Source organism: Lagopus leucura, unplaced genomic scaffold (genome assembly GCF_019238085.1).
Source record: "Lagopus leucura isolate 7727_CA_CO unplaced genomic scaffold, USGS_WTPT01 Super-Scaffold_100018, whole genome shotgun sequence".
Classification (NCBI taxonomy): domain Eukaryota; kingdom Metazoa; phylum Chordata; class Aves; order Galliformes; family Phasianidae; genus Lagopus; species Lagopus leucura.
In genome coordinates, this window is record NW_024962272.1 from 6,707,247 (window position 1) to 6,727,806 (window position 20,560).

Consider the following 20,560-nt stretch of genomic DNA (forward strand, 5'->3'; position numbering starts at 1 on the left):
GTATAAAATATTGTATTGGAATTGGAAATATATTCCAAGCTCATATAGGTATTTCTGGGTCCAATGAAGGATAAGTGAATTTAGTCTCCACTGTTTTCAGTGTAGTCAAAGCAAGGCTGTATTTAGTTTGGGAATTTCTATGACAAAGTTTCAAGCTTAGTTGTTATAAATCTCCTTAAAATTCAGTTATATAACAAAAGCACTAACAGACTCTTGAAGGTACCAAGTTTGCAATGTTCAGGTATGATGCCAAGTCTTAGCTGCAGTATAGTAACACCGTGCAGTTATGTACATTGATGGTACAGCTCGGAAACACCTTTTTGCTAACATCTGCCTTCAGATCCACTATACAAATGAATAGTAACATTTTATTAGTTCTGTAAATTTAGAGCCCAGCTAAACCACAAAATGCATAACTTAAGCACGCAGCACTCAGCATCTACTGCTATAGTTATAGAAATCAAGGTAATACTTCTTCTACTGTATATTCCTTGAATGCACGGACGTTATCTTTCCATGCACTCTTTTTGCACTCTCTTTTTAAATCTGTTTAAAAACAGTCAAGTTTCAGAGACTATATTTTTTACTATGTTCTCACTTGTTCTTCTGCCAGACTGTGTCAGTTTTACCAGTGTAAAGGTAAAAAGATACATTTCAGGAATAGCTCAAGGAATAGTTAAGGCTGTTTTTCTTCTCCACCTGCACATATGATAAGACTTAGTGCCATTTGAAGTGACAGTGGCAGCAAATGTGGTTTCAGAGAGACTTGCCAAGGGTTCTCAGTTCCTTGACCATGAGCTCTCATCTGAATATCATTACTAGATTAGCAAATCTGCCTTGAGGCACAAATGTCAGTCATCTTGGGTTTTTCATTATTGGTTTGTTTTCCCAGTTATCAACTCTGATGTCCCTTTTATCTCTGTTCCTTTCCTTGCGATTCATCTAGCATTTGAAGAATTTGCAACATCTCTAGTCAAACAGGAGATGACCAACATGCCCCGAGGTGTGTATCATTCTGCTTTGAGAGGAGGGGCCACACGCACAGACCAGGGGAAAACTGTGGCAGGTGTTCCAAATTTCTTGTTGAAAATGTATGAGAGGAACAAACAACCAGGAATGACGCCAGGCCTTGCAGGTAGGCTGTTCCTCTTTTGGAGTTAGGCAGTTATGCACACTTTCACCCAGTTATTTCTCAGATTAGAATCAGAGTGAATCAGTTTAAGAGACGCTGTTGTCTTAGGTTGCTTACCTATGATTACATATGCTGGGTAGGCTCTTGGATTGTTGACTGTATTTAGTTGACTTTCTTTTTGAGTTTTCAGCTGTCATATGCAAGACTTCTAAACTATCATGAGTATTTTTTACTGAAGTTTTTTTTTTCTCCTTCTCTCTTTCTTTAAGCTGGCATGTTGTTGTGTTATGACCTCCCAGTCCATATGGGCAGAGATGGCAAGCCTATTAATCGCTTTCTGGCTAGCAGAGGACGCAATTTCCAGCAAATGTTGGTAGCCCTCATTCACGAGGTAAGTTGCTGGCTTTTTTTTTCTTTTTTTTTTTTTTTTTTTTGCCTTTTTTGTGCTTCCTTTACACTTGTTTTTTTGTGATAATTGGGAAGTAGCTAAAGCAGTGACATGTGTGAATGTATCATAATTAATTAAAGGTGCTGTGAGGGACATTTAACTTTAATTGAACGTTTTTGAGTGTTTACTGCTGTAGTACCTCTTCCAAAATCAGAAGCAGCAGAAATTGTCCTTTGCCTTTGTCTGACTTGCGGAAGTACTTAGGCTTGCCTATGCCTGCTGTGTCTCACCACTTCTAGTTGAATAGAAAGACTGAGCAATGATGGGATTCAGTGGGGAGATTACATTTATGTCTTGTGTTTAAGAAACATTTAGATGTTGTACTAAGGGACATGGTTTAGCTGGGAAATATTGGTGGTAGGTGGATGGGTGAACTAAATGATCCTGGTGGTCTTTTCCAACCTTGGTGATTCTTTGATTATTACTAACACTTGCTATTCTATCCTGACTCTTAATTGTTGCAACTCCCTGACCTGTTACAATGCCATACAGTTACACAACCAAGGAAAGGCTTGAGTTGGATGGGGACCTTAAAGATAATCTAATTTCTTCCTGCTGTGTGTAGGGCTACCACTCACTAGAACAAATTGCCCAGGGCTATCATAGATTATGATTTTTTTAAGAAATGTAAAATTTATATTCTGACTTAGGCAGAATACCCATAAATAAAAACAGTGTATGAATTGCTTGGCATTTTAAAGATAATTTTTTTTCACCCACAGCAATACCAGTTTCTGTTCTATTTTTCAAGGATAGAAATCTTGAACAATCCTATGATGTCTCCTCTCTCTGTTCTATGCTCAGGGAGTTTTGTGCTGTTAGATATTATTTGATTGTAGGCTATTTCACATGAAAGAACACAGAATGCTTTGTGTGTGGAGACTGAACCAACCCTGTGTAATTAAAGGAAATGTCACATTGCACTTGCTACAGAAGTTGGAAGAAGCGGAGTGAATGTGGTATGGTTTGTGGGGGGAATATGTCTGGGTGCTGATTTTGGTCTGTCACTATCGCACAACAGGTCTGGAGCCCACTTGCTGCAGAGTTCCTTAAGGATATCAATGAACTGCTGAAACAAAACAGTGTTATTTATAAATTATTATATAAATAACTATAACAAGGGGTTTTAGTCGGAAGCTTGCGAGCAAGGAGTTTGAGATTACTGTTTGCAAACTGAAAGCTTGACACTGAGCACATGTGTATGCAGTGGAAAATCTAGGGAGGCTGTGTTCTGATCCTGAGATGTGCCAGCTTGGCTCTGTCTTGGCTTTGCCCTCATATCCTGACTCCTGACTGTTCACATTATATTTCTACTGGTACTCTTTTGGAGCTAACTGGCTAGTTCCATCCCTAGCAAACCTGTCTTTAACATAGCTTGTTTGAAGTTTCTAGACAGATGCTGTGTACTATGCTGTATTTGGCTTCTTTTACCTAGGGCACACTTCCAAACACATAATGCACATAAACTTGATGCGCATAATGTCTATATCCCATCAGTGGGCTGGGATACAGCATCTCATCATTTTGAGCCCTCTGAACTGGAAAAAGAGCCACAGAAATTAATAAACAGGTCTTTGAACAGAGACAGATGTCAATCTGCTATAGATGGTCTACAATGTACCTACCTATCCAGCCAGCTTGTATTTTTTTAACGGAGATGATGGGAGCAGTTTATGCTTCATGCAAAAAGCTTATGAGACAGGCTGCTTTTGGCACGCAGATGTTGTAAATAGTGGCTTTGACAGGCTGAAGTGGCTCAGTATTTTTAAAATGCAGAAGGAATATGGTCTGGCCTTTGCATGTTCATCAGTATTCAAGTGTTTATTATTCATTGTAAATACGATGGTTACATTGCCATAATAATAACACTTGCAGACATTATTGCACAGTTGAGCACTACTTGTGTGTAGTATAGTGATAAATATGCTGCTTAACAAATAATCATGTTTGACATTCTACGTGCTCACAAAAGAAACAATCCCTGTTTTTGTGTTAAGCATGCTATGATGATATACACCTTGGAACAGCTTTTTCTATGTTCCTTCTGGTTTGATTTTAATATAATCGAGAGATCCAAGGACGTATTTAAACCTTGTCCCTGAAGCACTTCAGATGGTAATTCTAGAAAGGAATTTTCTGCAGTGTATTCTTTTGTGCCTAGATACTTCAGAGGATGTTATTCACGTTATGGACCATTTTGTGCTGGCTTTCACTAATGAATTTATTGAATGTTTCTCCTCCAGTGATGAAACAGTGTTCAACAAGTAAGTTTGTTGACAGGTTTTTGATAACCTCCTCTTCAGTCCATTGTGGCTTAGAGAAGAATGACAAGTATTTTCTCACAAAGGAAGACTGGCAGGAGTGTTTGGAAGTTTACACATACAAGAATGTTAAAAAAGAACCTCTGAGCAAGATTTTAGAAGCAAAGAGATGTTGCAACACTACTTTGTTGATATGGAAATATAATGCTAGCTGTATTTATGAGGTCTCTGAGGGTACATTTTATATGTCCTTGTGTGAGAGGAGTGTTTAAATTCACACACAGGCATTTCACTGACATGAATTAAGTTTCAAACACATTTCCATAGCCACTTATTTGTTAGTGAGATGAGCTGAATCTAGGGACCAGTGAGTAGGTGGACTATCTAGGTGGAAACCTATTGTGCTTAGTAAAAGAACTCATTGGAATTCACTATATTTCTGCCAAAGAACAAATTTTAAGATGGGTCATAAATTTTGATATTTCTGATTCTAGACCCTGAGGTTTGTTCTTTAAATAGTATCTTAATTAGGTACCCAAGAAGTGATAGAAACAGCCTTTGATTCGCTGATGTTTTGTGTGCCCTCTGCTACCAGTGTTTCAGTGCCAAGTGAGCAGTGTACAAAGATTTGTGGCAGCGTAAAGATGATGGTGCTGAAAGAAAACTCATGTATGTCATGTTTACTTTTTACTGAGAGTGCACTTTTTAAGCATGCAGACTGTTTTCATTTGAAATGACTTTCCGGTGTTGCAGAAGAATGTGATATGTGTTCAGAAGCACTCACGTACTGCAGTAGTATCTCCTGTGGTTTGTCAGAGCTTCCTCTCTGTATTTTGGTCAACACAGTCTTTGCTTGCGTGTCTTCAAGCTGATATGTCCATCTGAAGGTTTTAAGCACCAGTCAGCAGACTCAGACAACTAGCTCCTCGTTCAGGGTATTTCTCACTGCCTCAGTTATTGCTAGTTATTCAACACTAGCTGTTAACCACTGTGTATCCAATGACTGAAGAAAAGTAAGGAGGAAAAATAAAGACAGCTGGTATCTTGTACTGAATACTGAGTGTCAACACAACTCTACCTGCTAATCTTTAACACTGTGTTCAGTTACTTGAGCGTTCTTTGTGTTGTGGTTCTGTTTTCTCAATCTTTCTCTCATTCACTATAAATTCATTAAATATTTGTTAATTCATCAGTAGTCGCTTAGCAGTTCTGCTGGTCATCAAGCACATTGCAAATTTTAGACAAGATGTGCTACTAATATGTTTCAGATGAAACTGTATTGAAATGCAAAAATATACATAAAGCTTTCTTTTTCCTGTGTGAGCAGATTATGTGTCTTGAAGGCCTGCTCTTCCTCAGACAAATATGGATTGCCTGATGAACCTTGTAATGTTCACTCAGATTTTTCTAGTTTCATGCTGAAGTCTAAAACAGTATCAGAGTAGAGACAAAGAGTGAGATTGGTGTTTCTGCAGATGCTGTGGGAACCTACGGCAGTTCTGACTGGACCCTTTGGCCGTCAACATGCTGAATAAGTTGATAAGCAGAGGCGAGACAGGATGCATGAATAAAATTTTGGAAAAAAAGCACTAGTGTTATTGATGCATTTAAGGATGTTTTTTCTGCAGTGTTCATGGGATTTATGGAGAAGTATGTCATCTCTTTTACTTTTGGATTGTATTCACTTGTGTAGGTGTATTTGTTGTTACTTTTAAGTTGACGTGATTACAGTTGGAATGAAGCCTTAGCATAGAACCATATAAAGAAATAATATTATCTGCTCTGTGTGAATCATGAGGGGCATAAAGCAGAGATGAAAGTAGAACACAGATAATTAACAAGCAAGGGAAGTTTATTTACTTATCTAGGTTGATTATTAAGAGGAAGCCACTGGAGACGTGACAAAGAAGAGCTTTACATGCTTTGAAACATGGAGTATTTTTACATATTGAACAGTGGCTAGTCTTCATAATAAATAAAGAGGAATCTAAAGAAGAAATAACAATCTTGCCAGGCTTACTCCCAGAAGGCTACTAGCTCTGGATGGGTTTTTGTCATCTGAAATCTGGGAATATAAGTCTCTAAATCCAGTGTGGTTAGAAACTGGCATTCCTTTATTCCTCACGGTTCCTACCAGGCGACTTGACAAGCAAGCTTGCATGCTGACTTCAGATTCTGCCTCTGAACAGTTAAGACATACATATGCAGTACATAGGCATAGATATTCATTCTTTTTCAAGGACTCATAGATATGTGCTCATGTCCCTTTGGGCATGCCTAGGAGTATCTAGGGTGGTCAAGTACCCACCTAATTCTTCCCTGTTTTCCACCATCAGCTTCACCACCTTTTGACTAATTTTTCAGCTGCATCTCTCCAGTTTGGAGAATTTCCATTGCTTACTAGGCCAGAGTGAGCAACCTTTAAAACAACATATGTGGAATCTGAGGAAGATGTCCTTGCACCTACTGAGGCAAAAGAGAAAGTATTCTGTTATGTCTCCAGTGCAAAATTATTGAAGAAAACAAGACTTCACCTGCTAAGGTTGAAATGGCAAGTTTTAGAACTACCACTTATGGATCCGTTTTGCTAAACAAATTGATCTCTTGTTAAACAAACCAACCTGTATCACTTCGCACTTTGTTTAATCATAGTTATAGGGTGAGTTTTTCTGTAAGTCAAGGAGTCTGGCATGTTTTTAATTTAGAAATGAAAAGTGCAGGACTTAAACAGAGGCTGCTGAAATATATTCATCCCATCTCACCTTAGGTTGACAAGTTTACCTTTCTGTTATTTAAAGCTTGTTACCCCAGAAAGAGCTGAGATTTTCTGTGGAGTCCAAATGGCTGTGATGGCATTTTTTCATCATCTTGGTAGAGGCAAATACTAGGAATAATTGAACAGCATCAGTGAAGATCAATTCTCCATAGTCATGATAGAATATAAATAGACATAACAATGCAGTTTAATTGCAGAGGTTATCTTTTTTTTTTTTTTTTTAATCTGAAAACACAGGTATGTAAATAAAGACACCCGAATAAGACATTCTTATTTTCATTGAATGTTACTGCGGCTAAGATGGTCATGGGGGGAGGGAGAGATTGAGAGAGAGAGAATGAAGACTATGTTTATTAATTTTGCTACACAGTATTGTGAATTGATGATTTTTGATTTTATAAGGTGCATGTTAGGCAAATTAGGAGAGAAGATACATGTCATTCAGGAGTCTGAGATTTACAAAAGAACTGGTTTTTAGTGGCCTTGAATTTATGGCCCTTGTGTTTAATCTATTGCTCTACTTACTGTTAAGCTACCAGTGACTAGAAAATTGATTGTTCTTGAAATTCAGATTTCATTTCTGTTTTTCAGTATGTATTGAGAATGTATTCATGTCACTGTTTGCCATAGCACTTACTGAAGAGAGCAACCTTGGGTTCTTGTGGATTGGCTATGCACATTCATTAGATTGTGTAGTTGTCTGAGTCATTCATTCCAGTTTTGTGAAGCAGAGGCTGCCATACCTATGTGAGATTTGGAAGTAGACAGGGACAGTTGTTGCAAATTTATTTAAACTGTCATTGAGGTAGTATTGTTTTCCTCCAGTTTGTTTTAAAATGGTTCTTCCTAGGAACCTAGGACCTTCCAATTGCTTGTTGTTTTTTATTGTTGTTTTAACTATTTATAGGAGATTTGAAATGTGTGCTTTGACATAATTGTATCAAACCCAATTATTTTTTTTATTCCTTTTCAGTAATCACTCCTGTATTTAGGTTGTCGAGTATGTGTATTTATTTCTCATCTGTTTAAAGCTCTTAGAGGCACCTAAGAGGTACAAAAGTGATGGCAAACATAAACTGTTACGTCATCTCTGTCGTGTATGCATTTTTTGCCTACAACTGCTACAAAGTGTTTTGCTTAGAGCACTGTAGTCATACATAGCAATCTCTGGTATCAGTTATATTGTGAACAGTCTGAAATATTGAATGGCCTGGGTACTGAAATTGAGAAGGAACTTGGTGTGGATAAAACCAGGAAGAGGAGAACAAAAAATATTACCCATTTTTATTTCCCACAGGAATGTATAGTGACATGCACATGTTAGCAAAATTTTGCCCGCAGATCACAGATTGAAGAACGTATGTTTCGCATATGTTAGATTTAATATAACCATTTCTATCCTTTCTCGTGTGTTGCACAGGTTAACATTCAGCCTTCTGAATGGCACCGCTCTATACTGCTGCCACAGTCTTGGTTGGGATTTATGAGCCGAACCTACAGTGCAGTCCTACAGGTAATTGAGGTACAGAATACTGTGCATATTAACACTCATTCAAGGTGCATGTGTCTTCATTTCTTCCAGCAAGAGCATCCATGTGATTGACAGCAATTTAAAAGTGAAGCTTGAAGAGTTTAATAACATTTGTGGAAAAGGAAATAAGAACTAGTCTTCAAGCAGCACAGCCTGAAATTACTTGAAGAAACATAATTCCTGTTTACAGTTCTGGTCCTTGCATTCTTGTTCCTGTGTCAAGTTCCCATACAGTCAATTCCACTTGCAGTTTACTTTTTAGAATGTGAAACTTCAGCTAGAACTCTATCCTATTATTTTGAATAGGAATTTTCAGATAACATTACCACTTAAAGGTTGGAAGATATTGAGAAATTATTAACTAACATTGCATGCTGAATAAATGTGAGGAAATCATATTGTCTTTTATTGTATCTTATATTGTGAGGAAATCATCTCTTGATTTTTCCAACCAAATTAATGATAAGAAATACCTTTAAACTTCTCTTTCATTAGGTTAACTGATGTGGTATCTAGAGCAAAGCAGTCATTTGTTCTTCTCAGTAGGAGAATAACGTAAAAACTTGTAAGAAATAACTCCTTTTTAGAAATCTCCCTCTGTAGTACTAGAAGAGCTTATTGATTTATATTTCCAGGCCTTGTCCGCTATTTCCAACATAAGCAGATCAGACTGCTGAACAAATTCAAAAAGCTTTACCTATCCATTTACTGTGGAGTAGAACATACACTTCTCTAACATTTTTCAAAACAACTTTTACCTGAGATATTTGGGAACATTTTCTAGACTGACCTTCATTATAAAGGAAGCAGTGGTTTTTCAAATTGTCATTTTAGGTCTTAACTACAGAGGGGGCCATTGTAGCTTGCATATAATTACTTGCTTTTTCTGCTTCTTCCCCTCTGACTCCATGAGAAATCTTGCATTTACCAGACTTGTTTCTGAAAGCTTCTCTAGGATTTCCTGGCTTTTTTTTTTTTTTTTAGAGCAACTTCTGAGGTCTCTCAGTAAAAATCTTTTTTTAAGCTGAGATCTAGTATATTTACTTCTTGTGTTTCTATGGTATATTTTATCTGAGCTGACTCAGAGACTACAATACAGTGTGACTAGTCTGGGTCATTTTTTGGAGGTAGGGGTTTGTAGAGTCCATGGTTTGTTAACCAAGGGTAAATTGCTCTGTCTGCAGTTTATCAAGGCACTTCCGTGAGGATATTTTCTCTTTTACATGTGGAAGTTCTCTTGTCTGTAGTACGTCTGTTCAAATGTTTAAGCTCTTCTGCCAGTTTAGCCAGTTTGTAAATTCAGCATGTTTTTGGGACTGAACTCATTTTCATTGTGATCCCACAGGTCTTGATTTAATCTTGATCTTAAGCCAGTGTTTATTCGTTTAAGAAAATTGTAATAGATTTAAACACACTATAAAGCCAAGGAATTTCTCATCAGAGATTGTGCTTCTGCATTCGAGAAGAGTTTGGACAACACTCTCAGACATATGGTTTTATTTTGGGGTGGTCCTATGTGGAGCCAGACGTTGGAGTCATTCAGTGATCCTTGCGGATCCCCTCCAACTCAGGATGTTCTATGATTCTGACACCAGAAGACAGATCTTATGCAGATATCTACTTAGTCAGCGTGTCATACCTTTTGTTCTAGTCTCTAGGAGTTGGAGAACACCTTTCAAGGGACATCAGGATTTACAGTGTTTAGTATGTAAGAAACACAGCTTATATGCCTACGTTTTTCACTTAAGACTTAATAACCGAGTAAGAAGCAGCAAATGATAACCCAAACAAGTTGAGCTATAGTTGTATCAAGGTTTAAGAATGAGGGTAAGGGTAAGCTGCTTAGTACATTTAGATAAAACTTCATAGACACATCATATCAGCTCCTTTGAAGTAGAGAAAAGAAAACTGAAGTAGAAGGAGGCTGAGGTCATAGGAAGGAAAAGGATGAGGAACTTTTTAAAGTAGTGAATCAAGGAAGTAATATTTTGCTCTCAGAAACTGTTTTAGGTATAGGCTTCTATATTTAATTCTCAGCTTCTACATATTCCACTCCCCAGAGATGCATGTTTCTTTCCACAGACTAATTGAGCAATTGCTCAGTATCTTTGATCATTTGACATAAAGAAATACTTCTCCAAAAAAGTGGCCAGGTGCTGGAACGGGCTGCCCAGGGACATGGTGGAGTCACCATCCATGGAAGTGTTCAAGAAACATTTAGATGTTGTACTGAGGGACATGGTTTAGTGGGAAATATTGGTGAAAGGAAGGGCTTTTCCAACCTTAATGTTTCTATGATTCTATGATTTGTGATATCTGCATTATTTTTTTTTCTCAGAATGAAAAATCACAAATTCTTGTACATAAGATGTTGTGTATTACAGTGGGGTCTCATATCAAAAGCAATTGGTTAATTTGAGAGTTAGCCCTCAAGTAAAAGGTTAGTTATCTAGGCGTTTCCTGAAAAAGTCTTATGATTGACCACCTAAGATCTACTTCCCTTTTATGCTGTGATTCTGCAGGGAAGGCAAGCAGAGCTTGAGATGCAGTTAAAACATGGAAAAGAGGATCCTGAAGATGTGCAATACAAGCAGTTTACAGCATGGCTGTGGTAAGGAATTGCCTGCCTGTTAGAATGCAGGACAGAAGAGGACTTGAAAGCCTTTAATTTTGCAAATTTAACTGTTTGTATAAGTACTAATGGGAAAAAAAAAAAAAAAAAAAAGAAAGAAAGAAAAATGTCCCTATGGGGGAAGAAAAAAAAAGTTACCGAGGGACAGTGAGCAAGGATGGTAGTATTCACAAGTTCAGAGGTACTTTCCCTTCTTTTTTGTCCAGAACTTTGCAGTGTGAGCAACTGGAAGGATGAAAATTGTATGTATCATATGTTGTGTTAAAGTACAGAGATTATGGAAAAAAGCAAAACTTTGATGTAGAGATTTTGAAAGCTGCCTCACTGAAAATGGATTTATGTAAGAAATGTAAGTCACGGAGTGACATGTGATAACAAACAGACATCTCAGTTCATACAGTAAGCTGAAGATACTGTTTAAAACTAAACATATGATGCACACTCTGTTCTATATACTTAGGTACTTGTATTTCATCCAGCTCCAGTACCCAGTAAGTGTTTGTGCTCCCTCCAGATTTAGCCCAACTGTAAACAACTTGATATAAACTAATACTACATAATTTTGCATCGATATTTAGATTGGTGTTGATGTTTCTAAGTGCATTTGAAACAGTAGGATAAAACAGCATATGTAGGAGGAAACCATGACTGAACTGCCTTCAAAGGCTGAGTGACATGACTCAGTCTTGAAAATATAAGTCCTGTTTTATGAGGCATGCATTTTTCTTTTTCTATCACATTATTTCACCTTCAGTTATGTGTTGTGAACTTGCAACTGGAAGATATATTTTTGTCTAAAATGACAGCCATGAGCAGGATGTATGGATTGGTGTATGTTGTGGTACACAAGATCTTTCTTCACCCAAACCTGACAAGATAGAAGGCTCACTCCATCTCTGCTTCTGTCTTGACATGAATGCAAAACTAAGCAAAGGCAGAATATAGTCATTTGCAAGAAACTGTAGCTATTCCTATTGCTTTTGTTTAAGTAGATCCAGATTACTATACTCCCTAGCAGAATAACTGTCCATAGTTGTTTTCAGGAGAATAGTAAGTATTGTGTAGATTGTTACAGTTGTTTGTTGTAAAACATACTTATTTATTATGCCAAATTATAATGCAGTGATTTGGAAATGTCTTTGTGACAGGAGATTTAACAGATTTATTGCTACTGTATAAACCTGCCTTTTGAAAAAAAAAAAAAAAAAAAAGAAATTTTGTATGGTGGTCTACATGAGCATGAAGGAACATGGAGTGGTATGTGAGCACTAACACAGTTTTAATACCTGTGATTGTTTTGCAATAAGTTTTCTGAAGCATGTGAAAAAAGGACACATGTAAGACATAACTGAAATCATACTGTAGTGTAACAGTGGTTTAAATTTTTTGTTTCTCTTGCAGGGTTAGAGATATGTTGACAGATGCCATCAAAGGTGCTTCAAAGTAAGAATGATTTATTTACTAGAGATAAGAATGAGTTTTTGTTATGGTAGATGATGTAAAATAGTTCCTGTATTTGTCTCTCTGCCAGTTTCATGTTTTCATGTGGCTGGTGCTCAACAAAGAAGCTCTTGCCCACATTGTTCTTTGAGCATTTTATCACTGACTACATCTACTAGAAAGGCTGATGCCTAATGCTTTGGGTAAAACTTATGTACAACTGTATACACTATTAGTCACTTCTTTTCTAAATAGCAAACTCTGCCTCCAGTTTCTTAATGCGTCTAAAAGTTGGCTGGTCTGTAGTGGAGTGCTGGCTCTTCAGAGCTACACTGCTTCCAGCTATCTTTTCTGTGCCCAAATGCCTCCAAAGACAAGTACTTATGTGTTTTCAGATTGTGACAGGCTTGTTAATTTGCTATTAGAATTGACACGTGGATTGAAAACAGTATCTTAGCATTTCTTCATAAGAAGGCTTGACTTGCTCCTATCACTCTCCATTGATAGCTGTCTCCTTCTGCATGCCCATGGTTAACTGGAAACTGGCCATGTAGAAATCCAGAGTATATTTTCATTGTGAAAATGAAATATTTAGATCAGGAACAAATGCTTGAATTTGTGGATTAGGTGATTATGTCTATAGCAAGAGTTGAGGAAGTTTTTGTAAATGCAAGACTAATGCAGAATATATAACAATTTATATTGTTCTAGTGTAAGGCTTTCAGTGGTCTCCTGAAGGTGTATTGGTCATTTGCTATTATGCTATATTTCTGAAAATGATGTAAAATGGATATCTTTTCATGAAACTGAATATAGTTAGTTTCTATATCATATTCTCAAGTGGCAGATTTTTTTTTCCTGAATTCTTTAACAGTAAAAGTAAGGTTTGCACTGTACTAGATGTTCATACTGTCCATCATATGAATGTTTCATAACATTGGAAAGTCATTCAAAACTTTTTTTTTAAGTTTTCAGTGATAGGGCTCTACTAAATCTCCTTAAACGGATGCTGTTTTGGCACCTGTCTGTCTAACAGTCTCTATTTGAAGAGCTTTTTTTGTCATCCTATCTAAAGATGGTACTAGCTATGATGAATGTGTTCCCATGAGTGCAGTTGATCTGCAAGATGGCCCTGGTAGCAGACAGCTGTTTATATATATTATATATTAAGATGAAATATGTTAAACATTTCTTGAGCTAGAAGAGGGCCCAGTGAAGTTGCTTGGTGCAAAGCCCTTCTGTCCTGAAGACCTGGTAACTTAACTTTCCTTGTTGAGATGCTTGTTTGGTTGCCTGCATGTCTGTTATGCCTCTTCACTGTTCTTTGCCTTTTTTGTGTCTAGGGAAAGCCCAGTGGTGAAAGGAAACTCTATTTTAGCCCTGACTGGTCTTGCAGCTGCTGTAGCCAAATATGAAAGCAGCCTTTCCTCAGACACTGAAGGCGTGCCTGAGGTAAGTCAGTCTGGGAAATAAATTCTTTTTAGTGGAATGTAGTTAAGTAATATGACCAGGTATGTTTGAGGATTCAGTGAGTATGAAGTACTTCATGTGTTGAAATTCAGATTTTACACTGTTCAGTGATATTGTGATCTTGTAATTGCTGTGTGATCTGTGTGAGAGCAGCTTGGTGATTTCAGTCAAAGCAAGCAGGCAGCTTCTGCAAAGAAACATATGCTAGCTTTGTCATATGAGATGAAGGTGTAGTGAACACTGGAGCCCAACCAGACTCTTTTCTTAGGTACTAACTTGTTTGGTCTTTTTTACCTGATGTCTTTGGAGGGCGTTTTGAATGAAACCTTCGGCTTGGCTAATGGTAAAGATTATTACACTGTCACAAAATGCATATGATTATATGAACAGTTGATCTCAAAAAAAGTTAAATGACTTGTGTGGAAGTGCAAAATATGACTGCAAGGGAGAGGTTGAGCTTTTTTTCCTCATTTTGTAAAAACATGTCAATAACTCATTCCCATGCTGAAATGCTACATGACTGACTCCTTCTGCCTCAGAGTATGAGACATTTTTTACATAGTTTGGGTACTTGGGTAGCCATTCATCTTTATTTTGTTCCTACTGTTATGACTAGTTAACATGCTACTCCTTACACCTGAGAAAAATGCACTGTTTTGCCATAGTTTTTCCCCGAAGTTATTTGTTTTCTACCCAGAGTGAAACAGCTTTTGAACCACGTGTAATAATTCTATTAGCAGAAAAATGGATTACACTTCAAGGTTCCATCTTTAGGTAGAAGCAGTTGAACTATAGATTACTTATGACATGGATAAGTTATAGCTTTTGTGACAGTGCAAACTGAAGTTGCTAATTGTTTTGGGCTGTGTAGGGTTTATTTTTCTAATGTCCTCTGTTACTGGCCAAGCCTTGAAAAGAACGTGGGGAGAAATAGTCTTGTTTTTCAGATGTCCTTTGACACCTTGTATGTAATAGTTACTTCATTAGAATTCAGGTTTTCCTGTCGGATTTTGGTAAGACTAACATAGTTAGCTTAACCATTCTTGTAGACTCTCATACTTTGTAACCACACTGCAGTTACTTCACTAGCCATACTGAATTTTTCTGGCTACATTAAAATTATGTTTTAGTCTGAAAGAGTTGGTGAAGACTTCAACTTGCAGACAAGCTGTCAGAGTTCAGATTTGTGAATGTGTTTTGTTGTTTTTTTTTCTTGATGCTGTTGTGGGGATCTCTGGCAGCTGTTTGTTTTAACTGAATAATCTGTTCAAAAGTGGTGTCTGGAAGGTCGGTGTTGTCAAATAAAACATGCTGTGCATAAGGGTAACAAAATTTCATTACGCATGGATCATAGCTGGAACATCAGCTGCTGAGCTTCTGTTCAGAACCCAATTTAAGAAAAATTAACAAGGACTGTTTGGGTTTGATATTTTTCAGACTGTACCAGATTTTCTTCCTATGCAGCAATGGATTTATATGGTTATAGAGACTCTCTTTAGTATCGTGAATAGCCGTTATCGCCCTAAGGGACAAGTTTTCCCGTGGTTCTACCAGGTATGAGCTGTGGCATTGAAAGCAAGAGCGCATATGTGTATTTTGTACAGGGAATTCTTTGTCTGGAGTTTTCTGATTCTGTTTCCCTGTAGCAGTTAGAATCACAGAATGGCTTGGGTCGAAAGAGACCCCAAGAATCATCAAGTTTCAACCCCCTGCCACAGGCAGGGCCACCAACCTCCATATCTAATACTAGACTAGGCTGCCCAGGGCCCCATCCAGTCTGCCCTTGAACACCGCCAGGGATGGGGCATTCACAACCTCTCTGGGCAGCCTGTTCCACCTCCTCACTACTCTCATAGTAAAGAATTTCCCCCAGACATCCAATCTAAACCTTCCCTCCTTGAGCTTAAAACCATTCCCCCTAGTTCCAGCACTATGTCTACCTATGTAAAAAGTTGATTCCCTTCCTTTTTTCATAGGGGAGGTGCTCCAGCCCTCTGATCATCTCTATGGCCCTCCTCTGGACCCTATCCAACAGCTTCACATTTTTCCTGTATGGGGGGCCTCAGACCTGGACATAGTGCTCCAGATGGGTCCTCACAAGGGCATAGTAGAGAGGAGCACTCACCTCCCTGTCCCTGCTGGTCACCTCTCTTCAGATGAAGCCCAGGATACCATGTGCTTTCAGAGCTGCAAGAGCACACTGCTGGTTCATGTTCAGTTTTTCATTCATTGGGACCCCCAGATCCTTCTCTGCAGGTCTACTCTCAGGGATTTTTTCTCCCAGTCTGTATACGTACCTGGCATTACTCTGACCCAGGTGTAAAATCTTGCATTTTGCTATGTTGAGCCTCAGTGGGTTCACACAGGCCTATCTTTCGAGTTTGTCAGGGTCCCTCTGGAGTTGTAATATGGGAAATATAGATGTAATGTAGGCAAGTCAAACAACACTTTTCTTTTTTTTTTCATTTCAGTATGTCATATTTTAGTTTTCCTTGAGTTTTTGTTTTTATTAACAAATAATAAAAATCATATGAGAAGATAATACTGCATAAATGAAGAATGTTTTGAAAGCAGCTCTGGCACATGGCCCCTATCATCACTGCTAGGGGATACATCACCAAACCAAATGCAGTGTTAAACATTAGACTGGCTGAATGTGAGGAGACTCAAGTAATTGTTTGGCATTAAGCAGTTTTTTTATAACTCCTGCTTTTGGGAACAATACTGTTTAATATATACTGTTATTTTTTAAATGGGCATTTGAAGTGGCTCATATTTCACTTATAAAATCCACTCTGCTTAAAAAAAATATATATATATTTTTAAATATACTGAATGGATATTTGTTTTAAATTCCAGAAGTACTGAATGTTACTATCTGAAAAGGAATTTGTTTCCTCCTCAGGAAGTAAAAAGTAAATCTTCTGAAAATCTTTTTCTAGAAATCCTATTCTGGTGAAAATACTGCTAGTGCTATAGCTCGTTCCTGTGCAGCCACTGCTTTGTCTCTTCTGGTGCCAGTTATCGTTGTATCGTGCAAGGAGAAGGTTGAGGAAGTCCTGAACATGCTGACCGCCAGGTTACCTGGGAAACCAAATGCTGATGAGTCTCAAGCTGTTCAAATCCACATGGGTCTTGCTTTGGGGATGTTTATCTCACGTTTGTGCGAAGAAAAAGTCAGGTAAGGCTTACTACGTGTAATGTGGGTGTGGAAATGACTTTCTACTTTTTCCTGCCTGCAGCTTTATGTTCTAGGGAAGATAGTAATTATAGGTCATAGGCAAATGTTCATGAGGTGTTTTGCAACATTTCTTATAAAATGTATTTTATTATAATGGCTTTTTTCCCCCCAGCTGTGCTATTTTGGATATTTTGCTGGCATTCCTTCAGAGTGATTGATTAATTTTCATTATATCCTTTAGGTGCATATGCAACCTGACAGTTGATTGCTTACATGTCTTTAAAGCGTACCAGATGCTCTGGGAGGCTTAATTGTGAAATAATTTACAGATCTTACTTGTCCCTTTCGAAGTGATATTCTGTATACTTGAGTAGTGTGCACTTGCATCATGTTACCTATGTGAGGGCAGAGCTCCACTGGTGAAAGTCTAATGGACTGTCTTTCAGATGGGTTGCTACAGCAGTGCTGAAGATTGGCCTCACTAGCCTAAGGTCACAAATTTTAAACGATTCCAGAGCATCTGAGGTGTAGCTTTGCTTCTAGTACTAGTCCAACTTAATGACTACTAGGAAGTTCATCTGTCTGTGTACACATAATGTTTAACTACTGCATTATCAAAAGTATCAGAAAGATTTGTCTGTCAGTTGTTAATTTACTCTATGAAGTTAGTGTTTCTGAAACAAACATGTGCTGTTAAAGATCATGCAGCATGACTCCGCACTGATTTTCATTCTTTGGTGTCAGCTTCCTGCATCCAATTCAAGAGCCAATGCACTGTCCATGAATGATTAAAGTCAGTGATGACAACTGAGATACTAACAAACATTAGAATGCTCGTAAGTGTGTAATGAACAACATTAGTATTTTGGTATATATCAGCCTTTATTTTGTTTTGTTTAATTTCTTTAGTTTGGTGTTGACATTTATCTAAAAAAAAAAAAAAAGGCAACAGAACATTAAAAGGAGTCAAACAAACCTCTTATGAACTAAAACAAATCCATTTTTATTCTTCTACTTCACTACCTGATTTCAAAACTCAATCTCAAATACTCTTCCAAACACTGACTGGCACCACATTCTTGCTGTGTGCAGCAATAGGTAATATCAAATCATAGAGATAATTTTTATTAAACGTGCCTGTTCATAAAGACAGCAGTGGGTATGTTTTGCAAGGGGGAGTTCCTATGACATCTTTGGAATGAGAGATAGACCTTTCTTTGATTTATCAGTGTATTAGGCAAATGGATAGAGAGACAGACAGATTTCCAGAGCTAATACCTTAAAATATAAATATACATGAAATCCTTTTACAAATAGCTACCAGTCTAGCTGAGTTCACATTTTCTGTATTATTTGCCTTCATTCACTGTATAAAAATTGTCTTCTTTCACTTTATAAACTTCTGATGCTTGCTTTCTTTCTGAGTTTTGTACCAATAACAGGCACTGACTTAGGTCTAAATATATTTGTATTATTTGCATAATTATATGAATAAGTTTACCTGAAAGTAACACAAATGGCTGGTTTTACAGTCATTGCTTACAGGCCAGTGTGAGAACCCATTACAGCAAGAAATATTTTTATTTAGTGACATATTCCATCTTAGCAGAAGGTTAATGTCCTGTATGATTTGAAGAACAGAACCATATTTCTATTTTTTTTTTCTGTTTTTTTTCTGTTTTGCAGTGAGTTACCTGGTCAACAGATGAACTTAGTTCTAATGAAGTCCCTAGATGCGCTAGAAGACTGTTGTTTTGACTCCAGTCTGGAGTACAAGTGAGTTTCTTACCTTACTGATTATATTTTGTTTTATTTTGGACTCCTTTTTTTTTTTTCATTCAAACTTTTATTCCTAAATTTTGTGGAGAAGAACATAGAAATAAGATAAGGAGACTGTTTTTTTTTGTACTTTCATAGCATCATGGACTTTTGCAGGTTGGCAAGGACCTTGGGAAGTCCACATCACATTCCCAAAACAGTCTCAGCTGTCAGGTTGACTGCATTACTCAAGACTTTCAGGGTTTGAAATTCACAGTCTGGAGCAGGTCTGACCTGCTTGGGCCACAGTTCCATGGCTGGGCCATCCTGGTGAGGAAAAAGCTTCTCTTTGACTCCAGTCTGAGCCTCTCATGTCTCAACTCATGCCGCTGTCTCTCACCCTTCCACTACACAGCACGTGTAGAGCTGTAAATGTGACAGACTTGTTGTCCAAAAATGGCATTATTATAGCAATGGTCTTTACAGCAGGATGACAGGCACAACTGACTGTGGGTCGTATGCCTTAGGTCAACCTTATGTGTGTGTTTCAACAGTTCTCAACTGGTGACACTGTTTTATTTTAGTTTTTTAAATACGTACTGAGTTTTCTGAGAATTTCTTCTGCTGTAGAAATCAGGGAGGGCTCTTTTTTTCCCTGAATGCCAGCACTACTCATTTTCTCTCCTACAGCTGCTCCATAGTCAGTTATGTTCATTAGTGTTCCAGGAGAGATGACAGACACCCAGGGGTAGTTCATCATCCTACCGTGATGTGGAAAAGGTTTCTGCCACCATGTCGCAGAGACTTGTGCTGGTGTGTGGTGGAAGGCAAACCCAAATGTGGTATACCTCCTGACTCTTTAAGAAAATGTGTTTTTCTATCCAAGAGCATGCTTCTCTAGAGTGTTGACACATCTCACATATTGAAAGATATTGAGAAAGAGGCTGTAACATTTTTTCTCCTGCCTTGAGTCTTTAGTTGATAAAGAGGTTTATTAATGTGCACAGTATGCAAGCTGTAGATACACAACCACTCTTCACTGATCATGTCAAGTCTTGATAGGAACATTGTTTACATATACTATTTCTTTGCCTGATTAAGAGAATTGTCATCTTAAAGAAGTGCTGTTTTTAATAAATAATAAGTAAAAGGAGTCTTTCTTTTCCTGCACCAATGCTATCCCATGGCAAGAGTTCACTCAAGTCTGGAAGAACCTGTTTAAATCTAAGATACTCTAGCACTCTAAATAGTTTCTTGTTCAAAAAAGTGAGAGTTCACACTGCGAGAGTAATGCTCCTAAATCAGTACTCTGTCTTCAACTGCAAGCAAGAAAACAAATGAAATTCGTAATATTTTAAAAGGGCAAAAGTATTTCAAATGGTTTCAAGTGGCTAAGCATATGTTAATGTGGTACATCATCTACCTGGCCATCTAAGGTATCTTTTAACACTGACCCACACAACATCTTTATCTCTAATTTGGATTGATATGGATTTCAGTGGTGGACTATTTGATGGATAAGAAATAGGTTAAATGGTTGCAACTGGAGGACTGCAGTCAGCAGTTCTATATCCAGTGCAATCACGAGTGACGTTCTCCAAGGGTCCATTCTGCAGTCTGTGCTCTGCACCATCTTTATAAGCAGCTCAGAGAGTGGGACTGAAGATACCCTCTGTAAGTTTGAAAACACCAAGCTGGGTGGCACAGTTAGTACAACAGAAGGAAGGGATGCCATTCAGAGAGATCTGGACAGGCTTGAAAAATGGGCTCATGAGAACCTGTTCAGGTTCAAAAAGGTCAATACAAGATGCTGCTCCTAATTTGGGATGATCTCAGTTGCTTACGGACTGAGAGAAGAACTCATCGAAAGCAGCTCAGCAGAGGACTTGAAAGTTCCAGTGGATGAAAAGCTGGACGTCAGCCAGCAGAGT

General features: G+C 37.8%; 1 protein-coding gene across 2 annotated transcripts in view; it reads left to right on the plus strand.

Moving 5' to 3' along the window:
• FOCAD (focadhesin) overlaps nucleotides 1-20,560 on the plus strand; it is a 91,543-nt gene that overhangs the window by 47,740 nt on the left and 23,243 nt on the right. For both annotated transcript variants that reach the window (XM_042877483.1, XM_042877485.1), the window contains exons 21-29: nucleotides 947-1,135; nucleotides 1,402-1,523; nucleotides 8,038-8,130; nucleotides 10,671-10,759; nucleotides 12,182-12,223; nucleotides 13,564-13,672; nucleotides 15,128-15,244; nucleotides 16,633-16,871; nucleotides 18,558-18,647. In XM_042877483.1, the coding sequence (XP_042733417.1) occupies nucleotides 947-1,135; nucleotides 1,402-1,523; nucleotides 8,038-8,130; nucleotides 10,671-10,759; nucleotides 12,182-12,223; nucleotides 13,564-13,672; nucleotides 15,128-15,244; nucleotides 16,633-16,871; nucleotides 18,558-18,647 (1,090 nt within the window). The remainder of the gene's footprint in view (nucleotides 1-946; nucleotides 1,136-1,401; nucleotides 1,524-8,037; nucleotides 8,131-10,670; nucleotides 10,760-12,181; nucleotides 12,224-13,563; nucleotides 13,673-15,127; nucleotides 15,245-16,632; nucleotides 16,872-18,557; nucleotides 18,648-20,560) is intronic.